This window comes from Engystomops pustulosus, chromosome 4 (assembly GCF_040894005.1).
Source record: "Engystomops pustulosus chromosome 4, aEngPut4.maternal, whole genome shotgun sequence".
Taxonomy (NCBI): Eukaryota; Metazoa; Chordata; class Amphibia; order Anura; family Leptodactylidae; genus Engystomops; species Engystomops pustulosus.
Window position 1 is genome coordinate 204,645,396 of NC_092414.1, and position 27,719 is coordinate 204,673,114.

The 27,719-nt window shown below is 45.2% G+C and overlaps 1 protein-coding gene across 2 annotated transcripts in view; it reads right to left on the reverse strand.

Annotated features, from left to right (window-relative positions):
- Nucleotides 1-27,719, reverse strand: part of LOC140128113 (potassium channel subfamily T member 2-like) — a 98,330-nt gene that overhangs the window by 58,977 nt on the left and 11,634 nt on the right. The window contains exon 1 of one of the 2 annotated variants that reach the window (XM_072149530.1): nucleotides 18,614-18,994. The exons of the other annotated variant lie outside the window; for it this stretch is intronic. Within the exon in view, the coding sequence (XP_072005631.1) occupies nucleotides 18,614-18,672 (59 nt within the window). The 5' untranslated portion in view covers nucleotides 18,673-18,994. Of the gene's footprint in view, nucleotides 1-18,613; nucleotides 18,995-27,719 lie in introns of those variants that run through there. 2 annotated transcript variants of the gene reach the window in all.

Consider the following 27,719-nt stretch of genomic DNA (forward strand, 5'->3'; position numbering starts at 1 on the left):
CAGTTCCAATCTCAGTTCCATGTTAACTTTTCCCTACTACTAACTTAAACAAAGTTTAGAATATTCTGAATGCCGATGGCATCTCAGAGATATAGAAGATGTCCAAATTGTATGGAGCTGAGCATTAAATATCATTACGATTGGCATATTCAGCACTGTTATACCCAAATAGTTTCAACTGGGTAGGAAAAAGCAATGTGCTTGGCTGAATATGGCTCCTTTTTTTTCCAGGCTCCATTTTCTCAGCTTTTGTTCGCACTTGTATTCGTGCTCAATTTCTTCATCTCTTCTCAGCAGAAATCATCTCTTCTGGCCTTTTAAGCCTTGTTATTCAGCAGGCATTGATTGCCGCCAGCTCCGTAGCATCATCCGTACATCCTTCATCTCCTTTAAATAACCCTACTTCACGATAAATCTCTTTGAATTATTGCTGCATATTGTTACTCGCATAATCCCCCCCGTCTTGCCACAATTCTCTGTACCCTGTGCTAATAGAAAAAAGAAATAATAAAAAAAAATCCTCGAATTAAAGCCAATGCTGATCTTCTGGCTGCTAAATCCATTAGACGTCATTAATCTTTGCTACAACTTCAAGATCTATCCAATGCCCTCGCTGCTGTTGACCCTCCTCCATGACCTTTCTTACTCTCACCCGAGACGCTCTGGTAAACTAGACTTTCTTGATTTGTAATGTAGACGGTCTGTGTCTCGACAGGAATGCCACCGGTCATACCAGGTTTAGTGTCTATGGCAACCCCATGTTCTTCACCCACTTTGGAGACAATTTATCTTGTATAACATAGTATAGAATTATGAGCAATTCCCTGTTAAATACCTTTTTACTGGGAGGGAGAGCAATTCAGGCAATGGAGGAGATCAACAGAGGACAGGAATAACCTGTAGTCATGGTCAGAATACAGATATTCTATAATCAGAGGTGCTAATACTGGATGGATCGTTGACACCTCCCTGGGCATGTCACCCATATGGCTACCCACTGGCTCCAAAATAGTGCCAGGTCCTAATTTTGATAAGGTTAACTAAGAGGGTTGACCATCATCCAGGGGATACAACCAGTCCATGATGTTGATGAGATATTGGTGGACCACGTTGTCTTCATTTCCTCCTCAAGACCCACGTTTTTCCTTTGGCTTCATGTTCTCTTAGAACAGAAGTTATGAGGCGATTTGTTATTCTAATCTATCTCTAATCTTATCATATCAAAGTCTCCTCCATGTTTTATGGATGATCTTTTCCATGTACCAGAGCACAAGCTGTCCTATCGGCCAGTCTCCGGTGTTAATATCTTTCTTCAATCAGGAAGTCAGCGTGTTTATGACCTAACAAGCCCAGACCTGATCTCTCAGACCTCCAATCAATCCCCAACCTGGCAACAATTCTTACATTATTGTCAAAGAAGTTATCATTCTTCTGCCTCATAGTAGGAGAAAAACAATAATTAAAAAAAAATCTATATCAATCTTTATGTTCCTTTACAGGTTACATGTGAATCAAAATGAGATGGATATTACGTAGGGTCATGGAATGGACTGGAGACAACAGACACAGACTACAACAAAAAAATTGTAGCTCACCTAATGTTACTACACGTCACGGATCCCACACGGACCGGGTGCCCTTGTACTGAATAGCAGAAGAAAATGAATCCAGGGTGTAAGTCCAAGGAAAGTTAGGCTACAACAGTGATGGCAAACCTTTTAGACGCAGAGTGCCAAAAGTACATCCATAACCCACATATTTTGCGCAAAGTGCCAATGTGACAATGTAAACAGTAACTTATTACTCCCTGCTCTGTCACATGTTTAAATTGTATAGGCACCTGAGGACACAATACAGTAGAAAGAAGGAGAAGTTTGGATTATCATTGTAGCTTCCTTCTAGGGTCCTGGGCTGCCTGGGACTGCAAGAGGCCTGGAGTCCTGTCTGGCGGAGTCTGCGGTGGGGTGATGGCACAGGTGCCCATAGAGAGGGCTCTGAGTGCCACCTCTGGCACTAGTGCCATAGGTTCGCCACCACTGGGCTACACCAATTACCCTGTAGCAAGCTATTAACATGACATAAGCTTTTTTTATGGAATGCACTGTGTATTCACAATAAAGACAAAGGGGCACATTTACTTACCTGTCCTATTGACGACGCCGATCCGGAATGTCCTGCGAGGATTTGGAGCTGCCACAATTCACGAATTCCTGCATGTGTCGCTTCCTCGCTGAGGTCCACCAGAGTTCACCTTTTTCTTCCTGGTGCATGTGAGTGCTGATCTTTTGACACAATTTGATTTTTAAATTCTGGGTTTGTCCAAATCAGTTGGGTTGTCCGACGGCCCCCGATTTGTGTCGCATGCAAGCCGGCGCCGATGCGCCACAATCTGATCGCGTGGAAATTCAGCGCAAAACGAAAATGCGTCCGACGGACCCTTAGTAAATGTGTCCCAAAGTTTTAATTTTCCCTGGACTTACACGCTGGATTTATTTTCTACTGCTATTCAGAGACCTGTGAGCAATGAGCCCAGAGACTAAACCCCCTTTCTGGATGTCCCTGCCTACTTGCCTAAACAAATGCAATAGCGAGACAACTAGTCGATGTTCCCTTTCTGAGCCGAAGTGCAAACACGGAGAAAAAGACAAGACAATACAAACAGAAAGGTTCATTCACCAAATACGGGTGGTCCGAGAAGCACCAGCCACCCATTCACTTCAATATGGGTTGTCCAAGAAAAGTCCTATTTAAAGGCTTTCCCAGATATCAGATCAGTCCAGGTCCAATACGGGGTCCAAACTAAAGTGATTATGTATGAAAATGTCTATGACTAAAGTGGGGTGATATCATATGTCTCTTTACTCATCTTCTCAGTTACCGCCATCTCTCCTCTCTGTAGATTATTGGCTGCAGACTATGTACCATATCCCGGCCAATCAGATGTTTGTCTCTTATTTAGGCGTTAAACGGATTGAACGTATCTAATTGTTGATTGTTTGCTGTGGATGAGCTACAGTCATAACAGGGGCAAACAATATCCAAGAAATTGATCATTGGTATAGTTCTTGCTCCTTCCCGTCCTTCGAGAGATTGCAAAATCGAGCGTACAGAACATTTCATTACTTTGACTGAATGTTACATTCGAGAGAGTTGATCCATGAAGTCAATAGGATTTAATAAAGCTGAACACCGAATGGGCTATTCTCCCTAGTCATATGATTAATAAAGGGCCGTATACTGGATGACACTTGTGGGCATTGCTGCAAATCTTACTGATTAGAATGCTTGTAGAGATAACATTTTCCATTTCATACTGGATTATGATTGGTTATTATATTAAAAAATTTATTGGCCAAACCAAACTAACTTAGTCTTATTAAGACCTTTAAAAGGGGTGTGGTTATAAAAGGACTTAAAAGGCGCCAGACTTAAAAAACATTGATCCTAAACAACCGGTAAAATGGAGTGAAGAAGTAGCCGGTTGTGGACCCACTGTGCCGTCTAGCCGGCTAGACGTAGGACCTGTCAGTTATCCCCTGTACTAGTTCACCAGGTTACTACCTCTTGGAGAACTTGATGTATTGCTGGCAGATTACCAAGATGGGTCTGGAGATATGGTGGCAGAGCCCACTGGGGTAAAACATGTTAAGGAACAAGATAAATTTAGGGAGTTATAGTGGATCAGGCGAAAGGACAGGTGACACAGATCCACGTTCAAGGGAATCTACTCACTGACTCCCCAGGCCATGATCATCCCTAAACTTGTTTTTAGGGATAGGCTGTGGAATAGCCTAGCCCCTCGGGGCATTGAGAGGCCATTACACACCCCCAGTAACTTCTGCAAGTAATCAGCATATTACATAAATAAAGTTTATAATTAAGTAGCACAAATACAATAAAACAAGTTTAGGGAAGGTAATGGCCTGGGGAATCTACTCATGGCAGATGACCAAGATAGATTTAAACACACAGAGGTAAAGCCCCCAGGGGTAAAACAGAGAATAGTACGGAACAAGCCAAATAGACTTCCATCCAGGGCATACCTCCCAGCCGTCTCGGATACAGGACTCCATCCCACTCGGTGGGAGTTATTTGCTGGGATATCAGCTCCGGGCTGGGATATCCTCCGGACACCAACAGAGCTTATTTCAGCAGCTCCCTGCACTATCACTGTGCCAGAGGAGAGAGGATCTGCTGCGAGGAAATTGGGAGAGGCGAGTACATGTGTTTATTGTTTTATTGTGGGGGAACAATATGAGGGGGTGCTGCTTAGGTGAAAAAATAAGAGGGGGAGCTGCCGGGGTGGCAAAATAAGAGAGGCACTACTGGGGGGGTATAAAATGAGAGAGTGGGACCTGCTGGCAGGGTAAAATAAGAGGGCGGAGCTGCTGGCAGGGTAAAATAAGAGGGGGGAGCTGCTGGCAGGGTAAAATAAGAGGGGATGCTGCAAAGGACACTATAAGAGGGGAGCTGCTGGAGGAGTAAAATAAGAGGGGGGGCTGCAGGGGGCACAATAAGAGGGGAAACTGGTGGGGGGCAAAATAAGATGATGTGTTGCTTGAGAAGGGGGATTCTTGGGGGCACAATAAGAGGGGGCTTTAATATGAGGGGGAGCTGGGGTAAAATATAACAGGGGCTACATTGTGACTGGGAAGTGGAGATGGAGGGCACTAATATATTATTATACTGTGCGGGGATGGAGTAAAAGGCGTGGCTTTTTGTCCCTCTGTCTCTGAGTAAGTCTCTATGGTAGTTGGGAGGTATGATGGGTGTACCGGCCCTTTAGACTGATGATTTATACACTTTTATTATTTCTATGTTCTCTAGAAGGTAAAGGAGGGGTCGGGGTGACCTTATGTCAGGTTGCCGGAGTGTTGTTTTTGTCACGGATTTGGCGGTATTATGACACGATAGAGACGGGAGAGTCGTCGCTCTCATTAGCGCAGTCACCTGGCTCGTTACATCAGTGTCAGGTGTGACCTGTGGCACCAGAGCACGCTGCCCAATGTTCCTCTCAGCGGGCCACCTCCTTGCCCGGTGTCACTTACATAACCGGCAGCTGCTGGTTTGCCATGGCGGAGGCGCTGCTGTTCTGCCGCTACCGTCTTTACCTCCACACTAATTTTCACCCAGCTGCAGGCGGCATTAACCCCTGTACTGCCAGGAGCAGCACAGCTTTCTGTAGAAGCCGCAGAAGATGCCGTCATCCAGCGTGACCCTATTATTAGATGTGTAATCCCCTGTCCCTCCCCCTAAATATAGTGTATAGATACCCTGAACCATCGACACTAGGTCCAAGAATGGTAACTATAGATATAGACATGATAGCCACAGCATAGGGAGATCCAGCACTATTTTCAAAAGCGAGCTTCTCATTTGGTGGTTCATTGCTGAGAACTAAGAGCACAGCAGTGTAAGGAAACACCCACCAGGGCTACAATCATGAAATATAAAAGCATATATCACCGTCCTGCAGAGAACTAAGAGTACAGCAGTGTGAGGAAACACCCACCAGTGCTACAATCATGGAATATAAATGCATATATATCACAGTCCTGCAGGCAACTAAGAGCACAGCAGTGTAAGGAAACGCCCGTCATTGCTTCAATCATGGAATATAAATGCATATATCACGGTCCTGCAGGGAACTAAGAGCACAGCAGTGTGAGGACACACTCACCATTGCTACAATCATGGAACATAAATGCATATATCACAGTCCTGCAGGCATGTATATATCACAGTCCTGCAGTTAACTAAAAGCACAGCAGTGTGAGGACACGCCCACCAGTACTACAATCATGGAATAAAATGCATATATCCCAGTCCTGCAGTTAACTAAGAGCACAGCAGTGTGAGGACACGCCCACCAGTACTACAATCATGGAATATAAATGCATATATCACAGTCCTGCAGGGAACTAAGAGCACAGCAGTGTGAGGACACACTCACCATTGCTACAATCATGGAACATAAATGCATATATCACAGTCCTGCAGGCATGCATATATCACAGTCCTGCAGTTAACTAAGAGCACAGCAGTGTGAGGACACGCCCACCAGTACTACAATCATGGAATAAAATGCATATATCCCAGTCCTGCAGTTAACTAAGAGCACAGCAGTGTAAGGCCTCGCCCACCAGTACTACAATCATGGAATATAAATGCATATATTACAGTCCTGCAGGTTACTAAGAGCACAGCAGTGTGAGGAAGCAACCACCAGTGCTACAATCATGGAATATAAATGCATATATCACAGTCCTGCAGGGAACTAAGAGCACAGCAGTGTGAGGACACGTCCACAAGTGCTACAATCATGGAATATAAATGCATATATCACAGTCCTGCAGGGAACTAAGAGCACAGCAGTGTGAGGACACACGCACCATTGCTACAATCATGGAACATAAATGCATATATCACAGTCCTGCAGGCATGTATATATCACAGTCCTGCAATTAACTAAGAGCACAGCAGTGTGAGGACACACCCACCAGTACTACAATCATGGAATAAAATGCATATATCACAGTCCTGCAGGGAACTAAGAGCACAGCAGTGTGAGGACACACTTACCATTGCTAAAATCATGGAACATAAATGCATATATCACGGTCCTGCAGAGAACTAAGAGCACAGCAGTGTGAGGAAACACCCACCAGTGCTACAATCATGGAATATAAATGCATATATCATGGTCCTGCAAGCAACTAAGAGCACAGCAGTGTGAGGAAACACCCACCAGTGCTACAATCATGGAATATAAATGCATATATCACAGTCCTGCAGGCAACTAAGAGCACAGCAGTGTGAGGAAACACCCACCAGTGCTACAATCATGAAATATAAATGCATATATCACGGTCCTGCAGAGAACTAAGAGCACAGCAGTGTAAGGAAACACCCACCAGTGCTACAATCATAGAATATAAATGCATATATCATGGTCCTGCAAGCAACTAAGAGCACAGCAGTGTAAGGTAACACCCACCAGTGCTACAATCATGGAATATAAATGCATATAGCACAGTCCTGCTGCTACTAACACACACAAAGATATTATTAGACAGATCATACCTATCACTGGCATGAATGCAGGCTGACTAAGTACCTCCATAACAATGAAAATACCACAGTTACCAAGCCTCGTGCCCTCGTGCGGTGCTAATGTGCCAGTCTCAGTGCTCCCACAAAAAAGAAGCATTAAGAAGTGATTTTATGGTTTGTGACGCTGCTTTGAATCTCAATTTCACGCTCAGTGCATCTGTTTGGCAAGCAGCAGAGTTTCAGGAATCCCGCTTGCATATGGCAGAAATGATGCCTGTTAATCGCCAGCTTTATCTGCCATGCCACACTGCCCTCATGAATACCAGCCCTTATCAGCGTCAAACCCACATCCCCTATAAGTGACAGCACCAGTGCACCAGCCAGATACTAATCCCAGGATACCCAGACACAGCCACCCCACTGTCCCCCTTTATTGCCCGTTACCCAACCCCCCATGTGTACATAAGAAGTTGTCAGCTATGGTGGCGAGAGATAGGTGGCCGACCAAGTGCATGACAAAACAATAAGGAGTCACCTGGCCTACGTAAAAAATCTTCCAAAAAGGCAACAGTCTTGTTGGTTGTAGCTCATAATTCTCCATAGAGGCACAATACTGCAGAAGTTAACATCCCATTAGTGTGACAATGTTAAGCCCAGTGAGATAGTATCATAGTATGTAAGGCTGGAAAAAGACACAAGTCCACCAAGTCCAATCTGTCTATGGTGATGGTATAACCGCCTCTCCTCTAGGTGTAGAGGATGCCCCCTGTCTATGATGATGGTAGAACCACCTCTCCTCTAGGTGTAGAGGATGTCCCCTGTCTATAGTGATGGTAGAATCGCCTCTCCTCTAGGTATAGAGGATGCCCCCTGTCTATGCTGATGGTAGAACCTCCTCCTCTAGGTGTAGAGGATGCCCCCCGTCTATGGTGATGGTAGACCCTCCTCTACTCTAGGTGTAGAGGATGCTCCCTGTCTATGGTGATGGTAGAACCTCCTCTCCTCTAGGTGTAGAGGATGTCCCCTGTCTATGGTGATGATAGAACCTCCTCTCCTCTAGGTGCAGAGGATGCCCCCTGTCTATGGTGATGGTAGAATCACCTCTCCTCTAGGCGTATAGGATGCCCGTGTCTATGGTGATGGTAGAACCTCCTCTCCTCTAGGTGTAGAGGATGCTCCCTGTCTATGGTGATGGTAGAACCTCCTCTCCTCTAGGTGTAGAGGATGCCCCCTGTCTATGGTGATGGTAGCACCTCCTCTCCTCTAGGTGTAGAGGATGTCCCCTGTCTATGGTGATGGTAGAACCTCCTCTCCTCTAGGTGTAGAGGATGCCTCCTGTCTATGGTGATGGTAGAGCTGCCTCTCCTCTAGGTGTAGAGGATGCTCCCTGTCTATGGTGATGGTAGAATCACCTCTCCTCTAGGTGTAGAGGATGTCCCCTGTCTATGGTGATGTTAGAATCGCCTCTCCTCTAGGCGTATAGGATGCCCGTGTCTATGGTGATGGTAGAACCTCCTCTCCTCTAGGTGTAGAGGATGCTCCCTGTCTATGGTGATGGTAGAACCTCCTCTCCTCTAGGTGTAGAGGATGCCCCCTGTCTATGGTGATGGTAGCACCTCCTCTCCTCTAGGTGTAGAGGATGTCCCCTGTCTATGGTGATGGTAGAACCTCCTCTCCTCTAGGTGTAGAGGATGCCTCCTGTCTATGGTGATGGTAGAGCTGCCTCTCCTCTAGGTGTAGAGGATGCTCCCTGTCTATGGTGATGGTAGAATCACCTCTCCTCTAGGTGTAGAGGATGTCCCCTGTCTATGGTGATGTTAGAATCGCCTCTCCTCTAGGTGTAGAGGATGTCCCCTGTCTATGGTGATGGTAGAACCTCCTCTCCTCTAGGTGTAGAGGATGCCCCTGTCTATGGTGATGGTAGAACCGCCTCTCCTCTAGGTGTAGAGGATGCCCCCTGTCTATGGTGATGGTAGAACCTCCTCTCCTCTAGGTGTAGAGGATGTCTCCTGTCTATGGTGATGGTACAGCCTCCTCTTCTCTAGGTGCAGAGGATGCCCTCTGTCTATGGTGATGATAGAACCTCCCTCCTTTAGGTGTAGAGGATGCCCCCTGTCTATGGTGATGATAGAACCACCTCTCCTCTAGGTGTAGAGGATGCCCCCTGTCTATGGTGATGGTAGAACCTACTCTAGGTGTAGAGGATGCCCCCTGTCTGTGGTGATGGTAGAACCTCCTCTCCTCTAGGTGTAGAAGATGCCCCCTGTCTATGGTGATGGTAGAACCTCCTCTCCTCTAGGTGTAGAAGATGCCCCCTGTCTATGGTGATGATAGAACCTCCTCTCCTCTAGGTGTAGAGGATGCCCCCTGTCTATGGTGATGATAGAACCACCTCTCCTCTAGGTGTAGAGGATGCCCCCTGTCTATGGTGATGGTAGAACCTACTCTAGGTGTAGAGGATGCCCCCTGTCTGTGGTGATGGTAGAACCTCCTCTTCTCTAGGTGTAGAAGATGCTCCCTGTCTATGGTGATGGTAGAACCTGCTCCTCTAGGTGTAGAGGATGCCCCCTGTCTATGGTGATGATAGAACCACCTCTCCTCTAGGTGTAGAGGATGCCCCCTGTCTATGGTGATGGTAGAACCTACTCTAGGTGTAGAGGATGTCCCCTGTCTGTGGTGATGGTAGAACCTCCTCTCCTCTAGGTGTAGAAGATGCTCCCTGTCTATGGTGATGGTAGAACCTGCTCCTCTAGGTGTAGAGGATGCCCCCTGTCTATGGTGATGGTAGAACCTCATCTCCTCTAGGTGTAGAGGATGCCCCCTGTCTATGGTGATGGTAGAACCTCCTTTCCTCCAGGTGCAGAGGATGCCCCCTGTCTATGGTGATGGTAGAACCTCCTCTCCTCTAGGTGTAGAGGATGTCCCCTGTCTATGGTGATGGTAGAACCTCCTCTCCTCTAGGTGTAGAGGATGCCCCCTGTCTATGGTGATGGTAGAACCTCCTCTCCTCTAGGTGTAGAGGATGCCACCTGTCTATGGTGATGGTAGAACCTCCTCTCCTCTAGGTGTAGAGGATATCCCCTGTCTATGGTGATGATAGAACCTCCTCTCCTCTAGGTGTAGAGGATGTCCCCTGTCTATGGTGATGGTAGAACCTCCTCTACTCTAGGTGTAGAGGATGCCTCCTGTCTATGGTGATGGTAGAACGTCCTCTCCTCTAGGTGTAGAGGATGCCCCCTGTCTATGGTGATGGTAGAGCCTCCTCTCCTCTAGGTGTAGAGGATGCCCCCTGTCTATGGTGATGATAGAACCACCTCTCCTCTAGGTGTAGAGGATGCCCCCTGTCTATGGTGATGGTAGAACCTACTCTAGGTGTAGAGGATGCCCCCTGTCTGTGGTGATGGTAGAACCTCCTCTCCTCTAGGTGTAGAAGATGCCCCCTGTCTATGGTGATGGTAGAACCTCCTCTCCTCTAGGTGTAGATGATGCCCCCTGTCTATGGTGATGATAGAACCTCCTCTCCTCTAGGTGTAGAGGATGCCCCCTGTCTATGGTGATGGTAGAACCGACTCTAGGTGTAGAGGATGCCCCCTGTCTGTGGTGATGGTAGAACCTCCTCTCCTCTAGGTGTAGAAGATGCTCCATGTCTATGGTGATGGTAGAACCTGCTCCTCTAGGTGTAGAGGATGCCCCCTGTCTATGGTGATGGTAGAACCTCATCTCCTCTAGGTGTAGAGGATGCCCCCTGTCTATGGTGATGGTAGAACCTCCTTTCCTCCAGGTGCAGAGGATGCTCCCTGTCTATGGTGATGGTAGAACCTCCTCTCCTCTAGGTGTAGAGGATGTCCCCTGTCTATGGTGATGGTAGAACCTCATCTCCTCTAGGTGTAGAGGATGCCCCCTGTCTATGGTGATGGTAGAACCTCCTTTCCTCCAGGTGCAGAGGATGCTCCCTGTCTATGGTGATGGTAGAACCTCCTCTCCTCTAGGTGTAGAGGATGTCCCCTGTCTATGGTGATGGTAGAATCGCCTCTCCTCTAGGTGTAGAGGAAACACCCTGTCTATGGTGATGGTAGAACCTCCTCTCCTCTAGGTGTAGAGGATGCCCCATGTCTATGGTGATGGTAGAACCTCCTCTCCTCTAGGTGTAGAGGATGCCCCCTGTCTATGGTGATGGTAGAACCTCCTCTCCTCTAGGTGTAGAGGATGCCACCTGTCTATGGTGATGGTAGAACCTCCTCTCCTCTAGGTGTAGAGGATGTCCCCTGTCTATGGTGATGATAGAACCTCCTCTCCTCTAGGTGTAGAGGATGTCCCCGTCTATGGTGATGATAGAACCTCCTCTCCTCTAGATGTAGAGGATGCCTCCTGTCTATGGTGATGGTAGAACCACCTCTCCTCTAGGTGTAGAGGATGCCCCCTGTCTATGGTGATGGTGGAACCTCCTCTCCTCTTGGTGTAGAGGATGCCCCCTGTCTATGGTGATGATAGAACCTCCTCTCCTCTAGGTGTAGAGGATGCCCCCTGTCTATGGTGATGGTAGAACCTACTCTAGGTGTAGAGGATGCCCCCTGTCTGTGGTGATGGGAGAACCTCCTCTCCTCTAGGTGTAGAAGATGCCCCCTGTCTATGGTGATGGTAGAGCCTCCTCTCCTCTAGGTGTAGAAGATGCTCCCTGTCTATGGTGATGGTAGAACCTGCTCCTCTAGGTGTAGAGGATGCCCCCTGTCTATGGTGATGGTAGAACCTCCTTTCCTCCAGGTGCAGAGGATGCCCCCTGTATATGGTGATGATAGAACCTCCTCTCCTCTAGATGTAGAGGATGCCTCCTGTCTATGGTGATGGTAGAACCTCCTCTCCTCTAGATGTAGAGGATGCCTCCTGTCTATGGTGATGGTAGAACCACCTCTCCTCTAGGTGTAGAGGATGCCCCCTGTCTATGGTGATGGTGGAACCTCCTCTCCTCTTGGTGTAGAGGATGCCCCCTGTCTATGGTGATGATAGAACCTCCTCTCCTCTAGGTGTAGAGGATGCCCCCTGTCTATGGTGATGGTAGAACCTACTCTAGGTGTAGAGGATGCCCCCTGTCTGTGGTGATGGTAGAACCTCCTCTCCTCTAGGTGTAGAAGATGCCCTCTGTCTATGGTGATGGTAGAGCCTCCTCTCCTCTAGGTGTAGAAGATGCTCCCTGTCTATGGTGATGGTAGAACCTGCTCCTCTAGGTGTAGAGGATGCCCCCTGTCTATGGTGATGGTAGAACCTCCTTTCCTCCAGGTGCACAGGATGCTCCCTGTCTATGGTGATGGTAGAACCTCCTCTCCTCTAGGTGTAGAGGAAACACCCTGTCTATGGTGATGGTAGAACCTCCTCTCCTCTAGGTGTAGAGGATGCCCCCTGTCTATGGTGATGGTAGAACCTCCTCTCCTCTAGGTGTAGAGGATCCCCCTGTCTATGGTGATGGTAGAACCTCCTCTCCTCCAGGTGTAGAGGATGCCACCTTTCTATGGTGATGGTAGAGCCTCCTCTCCTCTAGGTGTAGAGGATGTCCCCTGTCTATGGTGATGATAGAACCTCCTCTCCTCTAGGTGTAGAGGATGTCCCCTGTCTATGGTGATGATAGAACCTCCTCTCCTCTAGGTGTAGAGGATGTCCCCTGTCTATGGTGATGATAGAACCTCCTCTCCTCTAGATGTAGAGGGTGCCTCCTGTCTATGGCGATGGTAGAACCGCCTCTCCTCTAGGTGTAGAGGATGTCCCCTGTCTATGGTGATGATAGAACCTCCTCTCCTCTAGGTGTAGAGGATGCCCCCTGTCTATGGTAATGGTAGAACCACCTCTCCTCTAGGTGTAGAGGATGCCCCCTGTCTATGGTGATGGTGGAACTGCGTCTCTTCTAGGTGTAGAGGATGCCCCTTGTCTATGGTGATGGTAGAATCGCCTCTCCTCTAGGCGTAGAAGATGTCCCCTTTTCCTGGTCACAGGCCTAGGTATAAAAAGATTTTTGGAGAGATCCTTGTACTGTCCATTCAGGTATTTGTACATTGTAATGAGGTCTCCCCTCAGTCGTCTTTTTTCTAAACTGAATAATCCCAAAATTTGTAATCTGTCAGTGTATTCTAGTCCCCTCATTCCCCTAATAATCCTGGTTGCTCTCCTCTGCACCCATTCTAGTTCTACTATGTCCTTTCTATACACTGGTGCCCAAAACTGTACACAATATTCCATGTGTGGTCTAACCAGGGATTTGTATAAGGGCAAAACTATGTCCTTATCATGACAATCTATTTCTCTCTTGATACATCCCATAATTTAATTCGCTTTAGCAGCAGCCGCCTGGCTCTGGTCACTAAAATGAAGTTTACCATCCACCTTGTACTTTTTGTTTCCATGGCCCAAGTGCATAACTTTGTATTTATCTACATTAAACCTCATCAACCATTTCTCTGCCCACTCCCCAAGCTTCCACAAATCCCTCTGCAATGCTAAACTATTGACCTAAGTATTAATTACTTTACACAGCTTAGTATCATCTGCAAATATTGAAACTTGACTGTGTAAACCCACTACAAGGTCATTAATAAAAATATTTAAAAGAGGTGGCCCCAATACTGACCCCTGTGGCCTCCACTGGTAACGTCAACACAATCTGAGAATGTGCCATTAATGAGGACTCTCTGTTTTCTATCAATAAACCAATTACTTACCCAGAAAAAAAACCACAGATTTTCCCCTAGTCCCAGCAGTCTAATTGTATGTACCAACCTTTTATGTGGCACTGTATCAAATGCCTTTGAAAAGACCAGATATACAACATCCACAGCATCCCCCAGGTGCAGCCTGAACTTACCTCCTCATAGAAGCCAATCAGATTAGTCTGACAGGACCGAACCCTCATAAACACATGCTAATGCTAGGTTATTAGTGATTGGGAAGGTAAGTGAGAGTAGATATATTCCTTCGATTTGTATCCTATGTGTATTAGGCTCCAGGGAAGGCTCCTTGAAAAAGCTGGAATAAAGGGAGCCTGGAGCTGTTATGAGTTGAGTTATGGTTCTCTATCCACCTTATCTTGTGGCCCCCTGTTCTCCATTCCACTCATAGTCTGTCCTCCTTCCACCTCATATTGTCACCCCTGTCCTCTATCATATTGTGGCCCCTTGTCCTCCATTTCCCCTCGTATTGTGGCCCCTTGTCCTCCATCCTCCCTTGTATTATGGTCTCCTGTCTTCCATCTCATTACTACTGTGGCCTCCAGTCTACCTTAATATTGTGGCCTCTGTCCTCCAACCTCCCTCATATTGTGGCCTCCTGTCCTCCATCTCCCTTATATTTTGGCATCCTGTTGTTCATCCAGCTCATATTGCAGCCTCCTGTCCCCCACCCCCCTCATAGTGTGGCCTCCTGTCCTACATCCTTCCTTTATATTGTGGCCTCTTTCTTACATCTCCCTCATATTGTGGCCTCCTGCTCCACTGCTCTGCAGCTGTTATGTCAGGGAGGGGACCAGGAGGCAGGACAACCCGGGACACACAGGGACATTTGCCCAAGGAGGGTTGGGAGCTATGCACAAAGTCTGGGACTACAAACACCGCTGTGAATTTTGCATAGCTGGGAAGGTACCTGGTATAGTCAGGATTGACTTGTGTTTAATTAGACACTGGAAGAGCAGGTTTTGTGTTCTCTTATGTGGCGAAGAAAGGCTGTGTTTTTGGTTACGCTTTTTTAAAATAAAGAACAGGCCATTCACCTTTTAAGGCTGGTTACACATGAGCGTGAGCAGTGCGTGTATACGTTCCGTGGCACGATCCCACGGGTTGCACACAGTGCAGTGGACGGGAGTCCAAGCATTATATACAAATCTAAAGCAGGGACGTTCACTATGCCGGTAAAAGAGCCGCGCCGGAACTGTGTTCCTGATAGTTTAAATGTTTACACCAATAGTCAGCTGCTGCCACCCTCACAGGACCCAAGCCAAGATGGCAACCACTTTTGGAGTGAACATTTCCCTCCTGTAAATGCCTATCATCCCATGGGAATCCCTCCATATTGTCCAGGGTCCAGACATTACGACAAGAGACAAAGAAATGTATTACTTGGTCCACATTCCACGTAGTGACTCCACAAGTACCAACCTCAGGGGCGGGTAGGGGTGGGTTTAACATGTACCTATTCCAAATTTCCACGTTTTTGAGGACATGCAAACAGAGTAAAGTGCCTATTTTAGATTTCCAACCCTATCAGGCATGCTTGCCTTAATGGTGGCAGACGCCCTTTATACATGTATAACCCACCAGGCGTAATAGGCCTCTTATTACCCTGAAGAAGGCCAAGTGTTTTCAATTTGAAGTCTGAGGAAGAGCAGGGCGCCATCCTGCCAATGAATCCTACAATCTGCTGGCTCTGGCAGGTTACGTTGTGATTTCATGCTTGACAGGAAAATGAAAACACAGTTTATCAGCCCAAAGAGCGGGACGGCGGAGAAGATTAAATGTGTGAGGGGGAAGCTGGCGTGGAAGAAAGAGTCTGGAAGTTTATCTATCCAGAAATAGCGAGAGGGAGGAAGGGGGAAAGAGCCGGGTAATACATTTACATGGATGACAGTAAAATGAGTGTCCTGTGAAGCGTGCCGCAATGATAATACAAGCTGCCGGGTTGGCAAGGAAACGGGAGAACAACATGGAGGGGATTTCACATGAAAAGCTGGGGTATGTCTGTAGGGCACAACAAAGCATGCTCCTCCCCAGAAAATACAAGTCCTTGAGGGTCCTTCTAAGTTTATTAAAAACATTCTTACAATATTTATCAATGACGTCAAGGAAAGAAATATATACTTCATGAAAGCTCAACCAAAATGGCTGCCTATGACCGCTGTGAACGGAAGGCACGGTCTCCAGGTGACATCATCAATCCTTCCTTTATACATTGATCCTTACCTTTCAACCCACTAATTTGTGTCACAGATTGTTAGAAAATGTATGTTATGTAAGACCTGTCATGTCGATTTGGGACCCTAAACCAACTACAGCTACTTATGGACCTGTGGTTTAGGGTCCCAAATTGACCATTTTGAAGTCTTTATATGTTAAAAAATGAAAAAAATAAACTTAAATACTTACCTAGGTGTGAGTCAGAAAGGGCACGTGGGAAGTGCGGGAAGTGAAGCTGAGACGGTATCTGAGCTGTACATACGGCGCTTGCGCATTGAAGCCGAGGTGTAATACTCCGGCTTCATTTGCCAGAACACACAGGAGCCAAGGAAACGAGGGACAAGGTGAGTAGTGAGTCCGGGCGCACAGTGAATAGGCATAAAAACCAAGCCCAGAAGAAAATGGTGCAAATGTTTTTTCACCAATTTCAATGCATTTGAAATTTTTTTCCCGCTTCCCAGTACATGGCCTGGAATATTAAATACCGTCACTATGAAGTGATTTTGTTACGCAGAAAACAAACCCTCACACAGCTCAGTAAATGAAAAATAAGTTATACATTTTTGAATGTGAGAAGTAAAAATGGAAACGCACAATCGAAAAAGGGCAGCGGCATGAAGCGGTTAAAGAGAAAGGGCTTTAGTGACCGTAGCATTTTAGCAAATTTTTGTACGCAGAGATTTAAGTGCTGTAACTTCTATTTGCTGCTACCTTTAAAAAAAATTGTCACAATTGCTTTTTTTTTACATTTTTTTTTTTTAGATTTATTTGGGGTTACAAAAAGTGGAAAAAGGTTTTTTTTGTAATGTACCGTTTTTTGGTGCGCCTATTGCAATGTTTTTTATAGTGTAGAGGGGGGATTATTTTTTTATTTATAATAACATTTATTGATATTTGGGGGAGGGGACATTTCCATATTTTTATTTTCTCTATAAGAGCCCCAGTTACAGGGGGAACTTACCCTCTTTGGGGGCAATTCTGCTTAACCCTAACAGACCCGGCAATTACATAACAGTACTGCCGGTTCCTGCTTTAAAGGACATCTCCTATCAGTTTTACTGACGGTAGACACGACCTACTAAGAAGTCCCCGTGGAACAATGTTCCTCAGAACTTCTTTTATTATAACTGTATACACCACAATCGAAAAATTATGCTACCGTAGTGCCTCAGAGAGCCTCTGGGGATCGATATAAGGTCTGTAATACAGGATCTTATTTTGGGAGTAAACATTGTATTCTATGTTATGGAGTTTCATCTAAGGTCTGAATTTTGGGTGTCTGGTCTGGGATCTGACTTTAAATACTGAGAATATTTGGATTAAAAGGGGTTTTGTAGTAAATAAAATCATTTTTGTGAAAAGTTTAATATTTTGTCAAACTACCCATTATGATAAGCTTAAACATTTAGCTATTGACCATTTACTATGCATATGTACAACACATGTCCCTCCAGTTTCTTTTACTTTCCATACCAGCTTTAAGATCTCTGCTTGCAGTCAGTGAATTCAGACACTGGGAGACTTTAATCTCTATCCTAGTCTTACTCACAGCTGAGGGGTTGTTACAATGTGTACAGAAGAGTACATATCTATATTGAGACCTGTAACTGTATAAGCAGGATTTGTTTTTTCAATGTAATCATATGATTTTAGGGAAACATTCACCCTCCTAGCCTGAACCTGACATATGAAGAGTGATTTCCCCTTTAAGTGTAGCTGACAGCTGAAATTACAGCGATTATCCTTTCTGTTACTCATGACAGCGATTTACCCCCAATACTATCAAATCAATGGCGTCTGACATTTGGCCTGCACGCGGCATATTCATTTCTGTCAAGCCTTTACAACGCTGTCATTTATCTCCATGAATAGCCATCATTCAGGAAAACAAATCCCGCAAATCTCTTTCCTAGAAAACCAAGGACTCAGAATCCAAAACAATGAAATTTACCTGCACTGATACATTGTAACAAAACTGCATCACGGATGGGGGAAGAACAGTTCTTGTTGAGGGCTACTACCTCTTTAAGAGCCCACAAAATCTGAATACAAAGTGGACTAAAAATATATTTCATATTGGGGGAGCTCCACCAATCTGATATCAATAAATCTATCAATATCTAAACACCAGAAATACCTTTTAAATTGTCTCTCAAATTTATATGCATTGTTTAGAAATTACATAGGGGCCATTGGGGCCCCTGCATTCCACAATGGCCATTGTGTACAATTATACTTATTACTTACATTTACAACATTGTTATGTGTCCGTTGTACTGTATTATTATGGGTGCACTATATGGCAATATTATATGTATTGATAATATTTAACCATCATGGGGTCTGTCATGTGACCGGGTGATGAACACATTCGATTCGGTGACATGATCACAAAACAAAAGTAAAAGATTCACCACTTAAAGTCTCTCTAGCACCCAAATAAATTTACAAATTAAATATTAACTTCGTTTATAACAGATATAAATCAGTTTGAGGTGCACCTTAATAAGAAATATTAATTTGCAGCAACAACGTTTAAAGCAGCGCCATCCACGCACTGTAACACCACAACTCCCAGCATGCCCTGCAAACCAAAGTCTGACTGAGATAAAACATAACTATATATGACTTACCCACGGTCCATTGTGCCTCCTGCCCCATTGTACCGGCCAAAAAACTTTAGAGCGGCCATTTAAGCCCCGCCCACAACCTTATTTAAGCGACCGATGATTTCGCTCCGTCCTATTTCCACCCCCCATCTACGGACGCTACAGCAAAATAAAATACTCACAAAAGCAAGAAAATAAAAGTAGTGGGCTGAAAAAAACCTAAATTAAAAGGCTGAAAAAAGGCGTAAAGGGAAAAATTAGCAGCTCGTTAGCAAATTGGCTCGGGTCTAACTCCCTCCCCCATTATGTAATAGGTTTATATCGCCTCTGCTCCGCTTTTTTTCTTTTTTTTCCTCCTCCTAACGATGTCACCTCGTTAGAATGACTGAGAGCGTAGCAGGGACACTTAGGATGGAGGGGGGGTTGCCATGGCGATAAGGGCCTGCTGGTGCGCGGGAGGCCTGCCCTGTTACATTTCTAAATTAAATATAGGGAAGAGTGGAAAATTACGTTATAAGACAATAGGCGGCCTAGCGCAGGCTGCAAGCTCATGTCTCTGCAGTCAACAAGTTGTGCAACATGTGAACTGCGCCGGAGCGGAGCTTTGGATTTGTGACAGTGATAGAGTGCCCCTCTCACTGTATAAAACGTTATACAGGGAGACCATAGTAACCAATCATAGCCCAGTTTTCACTCTGAATAGTGCACATAAAACATACGGTAAAAGCTGCGGTGTAATTGAGATGGAATTATTTTTTATGTTCATAGTTGTGCCCCAAAATGTTTATCGTTTGAATCAAGAGATTAAAAAATCTACACTAGTTAGTACTGAATTTAACCAATTCATAGTAATGTTCATGGAGTATTTGAAAGACAAAAAATATAACCGTCTATAGATAACAGACAGACAAAATGGCCGCCAAAAGCTAGGTGACAGACAATATGGCCGCCGATAGCTGGGTGACAGACAATTTGGCCGCCGATAGCTGGGTGACAGACAATTTGGCCGCCGATTGCTGGGTCACAGACAATATGGCCGCCGGTAGTTGAATGATAATATGGACGCCAATAGCTAGGTGACAGACAGTGGAGCACATTTACTAAGGGTCCGTCAGATGCATTTTCGTTGGGTTTTCCCGAATATTTCCGATTGGCTCTGAATTGCACAGGGGTTTTTTTGTTACTCAAGGATTGTGGCCGTCGGACAACCCAACTGATTCAGACAAACCGTGGAATTTACAATTCAAATTGTGTCGCAAGATCAGCACTCACATGCACCAGGAAGAAGATGGTGAACTCCGGCGGACCTCAGCGGGGAAGCGACACATTCAAGAAATCAGGCGCAAGTGTCCCCCAATATGTCCACCAATAGTCGGGTGACAGACAATATGGCCGCCAGTAGCTGGGTGACAGACAATATGAGCGCTGATAGCTGGGTGACAGACAATATGGGTGCCGATAGCTGGGTGACAAACAATATGGGCGCCGATAGCTGGGTGACAGACAATATGGGCGCTGATAGCTGGGTGACAGACAAAATGGCAGTCAATTACTGGGTGACAAACAATATGGCCACCGATAGCTGGGTGACAGACAATATGGGCGCCGATAGCTGGGTGACAGACAAAATGGCAGTCAATTACTGGGTGACAAACAATATGGCGTGTACAGTGTGGGTGTGACTAGTGGTGCATTATACACTGTGTTACAGTGTGTTATTGGTTGGCACCCAGCTTTCCTAGAAGAAGATATTACCCAGAAATACTGGTTGCATCTGCTTTTGATCACATATTGGTGGACAGTACAGTTCCCACCAGGGTCCATTCAGCTTTTCTGAGAGCCCTGATCACACGGCAGTCTGCGGCTGTTTTCCTGTTTGCAGTGTGAACGCACATGTGACAGATGTGACGCGTCTACACAAAGACGCTTCCCCAAACACGGTCCGCGAATAATGATAGATAAGACATGTATGTAAATAGTGCGCAGATGCCTGACACGCTGGGATCGTCGCCTGCTAAACAAATAGAAGATTTACTCTATGCCAAAGCACACATGCTGCAGCCCGGCCAATTCTCATGTCTTATCTGCGCCTCAGGCGTCATGTACGTGATTATCACCCGCATGACTGTCACATCGCTGACATTGTAATTTATACGAGTAATGTAAATTATGGCCACAGGTACAATATTTTATACAAAGCGACACGTAAAAGGGCGGTGATTTTTTTTAACACACACTAGTGTAATGTCCTGGATTTGGGCCATTACTAAAATCTAAGTCTGGAGTCCAATCCTGGTCCGCCTAATGGACTCCGCAGCCCTGATGCCCACCTAGTTATTGGCATTAACTCATGTTTTCCAGGAACACATTATTAGGCTTTAAGCCTTATTCAGATGTGTGCTTGCCGGGACCGATCCCGTGTGAGCAAGGGGCCGGCCGGAGAAGGAAGGGGGAGTGAGCACTCCTCACCCCACCCCTCTTCATTGAAAGATGAGCGACCTCCACAAATCTGCCCAGTTATAAAAGATGTACTATCTTTTGCAGCACAGCCGCCTGGCTCGGTATCACTGCACAGAGACAATCGGGTGCCATAGACCTAATGCAATCGGGTGCCATAGACCTAAATGAGCCCCAGTACAGTCATGTGAATAAGGCCTTTTAAATCTTCACTGTTAGGGCTCATGCACATATGACAGCGAGGCCCCATACAGTGCACAGGATGAAAGTCCTCACATTATATCAAAATATGATGCAAAAACTTCTCATTGCAGCATTGTAATAGTTAATAATTGATATAATGAAAAGACTTCACTCTGCACTGTGTGCATGTCAGGGGGCCAGGCCAAAATATAGGCCCCACAGACTGTACAGAGCCCTTAGGGTGCATGGTACAACATCACCACCAATTGGCTGGAATAGGTATCTACAATATGCATCATTATTTATGTCTGTATGTGAAAAATTAAACTATTAACCTTTAGGTCATGTTAGAAATGCAACTTTCCTGAGGTATAGAAGGATGTGATTGGCTGGTGTCTCAGAACATTCCAGAACTGAGCAAAAGTCTATAAATGAAAGTTCACCCTGGATTCCTGGGTTAGTTAGTTCTTAGTCTCTTGTTACTACAGAACTACATGCTGCTAAGGGAGCAGAGCCAACTCGGCTCATTGGAGATTATTGCCAGCCTAGCTGACCACTGCTCCAGGCTAAGGTACTGCTTGTTCCTGCTCTAGAAGGATAATCATCCTGTTACAGCCAACTAATAAATAACCTTGCTCACCCTGGGAGAGAGAAGTTCAATCATCTGCTGTAGGTGGGCTTTTCCGTGAGGCTTCTTCTAATAAAGGAACAGTGAGTGAAAAAAAAAGATCTCCATTTACTATGTGCATCTCTGGCTTGCTACTAACATCACAGGCCTCTCTTACTATCCACTTGGAGATAGTTATCTACACTGGGAGTGACCCAGGAGAAACATTATAGTTACGCAACCTCCACCTCTTCTTGCTTCATCCAGCTGGTAGTAACAGGTGTGGATGAAGCCTAGGGGCAGCATGGTGGCTCAGTGGTTAGCACTACAGCCTTGCAGCTGTGGGGTCCTGGATTCAAGTACCATCCAGGTCAACATCTGCAAAGAGTTTGTATGTTCTGTTTGCATGGGGTTCCTCCAGGTTTCCTCCCACACTCCAAAAACATACTAATTTAGAATTATTATTATTATTAAACTCCCCTACACCATTCCATATTTAGTGCTACCCCATGTTGTGGCTGGTATTTTTGGGTTAAAAAATTTAATATATGGTGTGTTCCTCTGTAAAGTTGTGTAGCAGTCAAGGCTGTGATGCCTTTATGAGAGTGTTGTAGTCACCAAGCTTGCTGCCTCAAATCTGAAGGAAGACATATCTCTCGATGTACTTGACTTTTGGATATGGGATGGACCCTCACTTCATCATAACAGCTCAAAAGAAAAGGGGAACACTGTGTGGGGCATAAATAAACACAAACACTTTATTTTATAGTGTCAAATAGGCCACAGCTTTATTTAAATCACAAGACTAAAACAGTTAAAGGAGGAGTTGGGTGAATTGCTAGGAATGGGATTCACCTATACTGTGAGATCCCCAGCTGCCTGACATACAGCCCACCGGCCAGGCAGCAATAAAGGGGCGGCACGCTCTGGCTTGCCATTCTAGCAGAGCCAGTCCACTTTATGGGCACCAATGACCCTTGTGAAGATCCTCACTCCTGTGCTTCACCACCGTGCCCGCTCCTGGATGACATTACCATTAAGACATCCTTCAGGCTGGCCACTTCCAAAGCTCAGCCTGTTCACCACCATGAGGTTTAACATCCTCTATTAGTTAAAATTAAGTCCACCTGCAACTTCCACACAACTCCTCCACCGCCAACTCCAAAGCTGTGACAGATAGCAAAACCTGCTATTATTTATTACTTCAAATTGACTCCCATTTTTTTTTTTTTTTTTTTTAATATATGTTTCATTTGCATGTTTCTTTTTTTAAACTAAAGCCATGAACATATACATTATGAATTAATGTCCAGGGAACCATAAAATCTGGCTAACCTCCGACTCACAAAGAGTCATCCCACAGCACTCAGGAGAGGAAAAACCCCCTGTGGAGGAAACCTCTAGGGAACCCATGGCTGAAGGATCGCCCTTCCTCTGGGCTTAGGAGGATGAAAACCAACTTTATCTCATCATAATGCAGTAAATAGCAATATTACATGGTACAAAATACACAATGTCACGATCCAGCAAATAATGTACAATAAAGTTTTCTTAAAGAGAACCTACCACCACGAATCTACCTATAAAGGTAGATCGGGTGGTAGGTGGATGTAAGGGACGTGAGGATAGCTCTTTTTAGAGCTAATCCTCACGTCCCCGCTAACTTTATGTAGACTTTATTCCCCTAATATGTAAATTTTGTTATGCAGCTACTGGGGCGTGGAGTAGCCGGCACGGGGCTACACAGCGCGGCTACTCCACGCCCCAGTAGCCACATTACTCCTCCTACCCGGTTGCGTGCGGCGCGCAGCTCCTCGTAGCTGCGCGCCCTCGTCCGTCATGATGGCGTTCTGCGCATGCGCAGAACGCCAGCCGACGGCTGAGCAGTCCCAGCTCCGAGGCCGGAGCTACTGCGCATGCGCAGTAGCCTGCTTGTCGGACGAGGGCGCGCAGCTACGAGGAGCTGCGCGCCGCAAGCAACCGGGTAGGAGGAGTAATGTGGCTACTGGGGCGTGGAGTAGCCGCGCTGTGTAGCCTCGTGCCGGCTACTCCACGCCCCAGTAGCCGCATAACGAAATCTACATATTAGGGGAATAAAGTGTACCTAAAGTTAGCGGGGACGTGAGGATTAGCTCTAAAAAGAGCTATCCTCACGTCCCTTACATCCACCTACCACCCGATCTACCTTTATAGGTAGATTCGTGGTGGTAGGTTCCCTTTAATTATACATAAAGTAGGTAAACAATTGTAGAGTAGTAATGGTACAGGGCGTGTGGGAGGGCATGTTTCTCCATGGTCTTCTGGTGACAGAAAGAGGAAGAGAGACCCAGGACAGGAAGTGATATCTACTGCTTGGCCCCACCCCTCTCATAGTACCACCCTACCCTACACTCTGCCCTCTCATAGTACCACCCTACCCTACACTCTGCCCTCTCATAGTACCACCCTACCCTACACTTTGCCCTCTCATAGTACCACCCTACCCTACACTCTGCCCTCTCATAGTACCACCCTACCCTACACTCTGCCCTCTCATAGTACCACCCTACCCTACACTCTGCCCTCTCATAGTACCACCCTACCCTACACTCTGCCCTCTCATAGTACCACCCTACCCTACACTCTGCCCTCTTATAGTACCACCCTACCCTACACTCTGCCCTCTCATAGTACCACCCTACCCTACACTCTGCCCTCTCATAGTACCACCCTACCCTACACTCTGCCCTCTCATTGTACCACCCTACCCTACACTCTGCCCTCTCATAGTACCACCCTACCCTACACTCTGCCCTCTCATAGTACCACCCTACCCTACACTCTGCCCTCTCATAGTACCACCCTACCCTACACTCTGCCCTCTCATAGTACCACCCTACCCTACACTCTGCCCTCTCATAGTACCACCCTACCCTACACTTTGCCCTCTCAAAGCAAAACCCACCTATATTAAATGAATACAACTACATAAAAACTTCCAGCGTTCTAGGTCCCCCCATGCCAAAGTCATGTCCCTCTTTGCTTATGGCTCCGGGGGTTACTTTCAGTGGACAATCTCAAGCCCCAGTGCCGCTGTATCTTGGATGGTTGTGATATTGGGCAAAAGGGAACAGGTTGGTGGTTTGGTAAGTTATTAAACTAGCCTTCTTCGGGGCTTCAGAAGAGTCCACAAATGGAGCCCTAGACTAATGGAGGCATCATCCTACAATTTCTGGAAATTACGTTCCTCTAGGGGTCCCTACTCCAGAGATTTATCCCACTGTGTTTCTAGTTCCCTCAACCTCAGGTAGATAGAGAACAGTTTATTCACCTCAGATTCCTCCTGTTAGAAGGCAGAAGTTGAGAATGGAGACCAACAGATTTGTGATTTCATTCTAGAATTGAACTTGAGGGACTCTTTCTCGTCACATTCCCATTCTTCTGCCTCAAAGACAATATCTAAGAATAGCTCCAGAGATAAGAGAAAGTGTCAAGCACCCGCCATTCGCAGCTCTTCCGCTCAGGATCCTTACACCTTCACAGAGGTGATGTCGGCTGTAGCCGCCTCTTCGAGATAGCGGTAGAACCATACCAGCGTAATTGGCTCATAAAAGCCTCCTCAGATGTCCAGTTACTCAAACGCTAGTTACATAAATTGGACATCATAAGTCGGACATCATTCCAACAAGAACAAAGATTTTCTTCAGCTTTGCCAAGAATTCCCTGGAGATGATTCTTGCCTGTTCGGGAAAAAACTTGGCAACGGCAGCATTCTTGTCAGTGCCACATCTAATGAGGATCAGGACCCTGGTGTGAGGCTGAGGCCTCATGTCTGCAGCTGCAGAGACAGTTCTCCAGGCTCTGGTACCAAGGAATCAGGAGGTCCATGACCCAGCTTGACCCAGATGAAGAGTTCCTAAAGGGGAACAGTCCCTTATAGAGGTCTCTTATCATACATTATAATTTGTGTGTTCTCTAAACTAAGTTCTGTAACTGTAGATACTGGAAAAAGCTGTCTTTGGAAAGTCGAATCATGATAGGGGGCAGTATTATAGTAGTTATATTCTTGTACATAGGTGGCAGTATTATAGTAGTTATATTCCTGTACATAGGGGGCAGTATTATAGTAGTTATATTCTTGTATATAGGGGGCAGTATTATAGCAGTTATATTCCTGTACATATGGGGCAGTATTATAGTAGTTATATTCTTGTACATAGGGGGCAGTATTATAGTAGTTATATTCTTGTACATAGGGGGCAGTATTATAGTAGTTATATTCCTGTACATAGGGGGCAGTATTATAGTAGTTATATTCTTGTACATAGGTGGCAGTATTATAGTAGTTATATTCCTGTACATAGGGGGCAGTATTATAGTAGTTATATTCTTGTATATAGGGGGCAGTATTATAGCAGTTATATTCCTGTACATATGGGGCAGTATTATAGTAGTTATATTCTTGTACATAGGGGGCAGTATTATAGTAGTTATATTCTTGTACATAGGGGGCAGTATTATAGTAGTTATATTCCTGTACATAGGGGGCATTATTATAGTAGTTATATTCTTGTGCATAGGGGGCAGTATTCTAGTAGTTATATTCTTGTACATAGGGGGCAGTATTCTAGTAGTTATATTCTTGTACATAGGGGGCAGTATTATAGTAGTTATATTCTTGTACATAGGGGCAGTATTATAGTAGTTATATTCTTGTACATAGGGGGCAGTATTATAGTAGTTATATTCTTGTACATAGGGGGCAGTATTATAGTAGTTATATTCTTGTACATAGGGGGCAGTATTCTAGTAGTTATATTCTTGTACATAGGGGGCAGTATTCTAGTAGTTATATTCTTGTACATAGGGGGCAGTATTATAGTAGTTATATTCTTGTACATAGGGGGCAGTATTCTAGTAGTTATATTATTGTACATAGGGGGCAGTATTATAGTAGTTATATTCCTGCACATAGGGGGAAGTATTATAGTAGTTATATTCCTGCACATAGGGGGCAGTATTATAGTAGTTATATTTTTGTACATAGGGGGCAGTATTATAGCAGTTATATTCTTGTACATAGGGGGCAGTATTATAGTAGTTATATTCTTGTACATAGGGGGCAGTATTATAGTAGTTATATTCTTGTACATAGGGGGCAGTATTATAGTAGTTATATTCCTGTACATAGGGGGCAGTATTATAGTAGTTATATTCTTGTACATAGGGGGCAGTATTATAGTAGTTATATTCTTGTACATAGGGGGCAGTATTATAGTAGTTATATTCTTGTACATAGGGGGCAGTATTATAGTAGTTATATTCTTGTACATAGGGGGCAGTATTATAGTACAGGCGGTCCCCTACTTAAGAACACCCGACTTACATACGACCCATAGTTACAAACGGACCTCTGGATATTGGTAATTTATTTTACTTTAGTCCTAAGCTACAATAAATAGCTATAACAGTTATCAAATGTGTCTGTAATGAAGCTTTAGTGTTAATCCTGGTTCTTATGACAACCCAACATTTTTAAAATCCAATTGTCACAGAGACCAAAAAAGTTCTGGCTGGGATTACAATGATAAAATATACAGTTCCGACTTACATACAAACTCAACTTAAGAACAAACCTACAGACCCTATCTTGTATGTAACCCGGGGACTGCCTGTAGTTATATTCTTGTACATAGGGGGCAGTATTATAGTAGTTATATTCTTGTACATAGGAGGCAGTATTATAGTAGTTATATTCTTGTACATAGGGGGCAGTATTATAGTAGTTATATTCTTGTACATAGGGGGCAGTATTCTAGTAGTTATATTATTGTACATAGGGGGCAGTATTCTAGTAGTTATATTCTTGTACATAGGGGGCAGTATTATAGTAGTTATATTCTT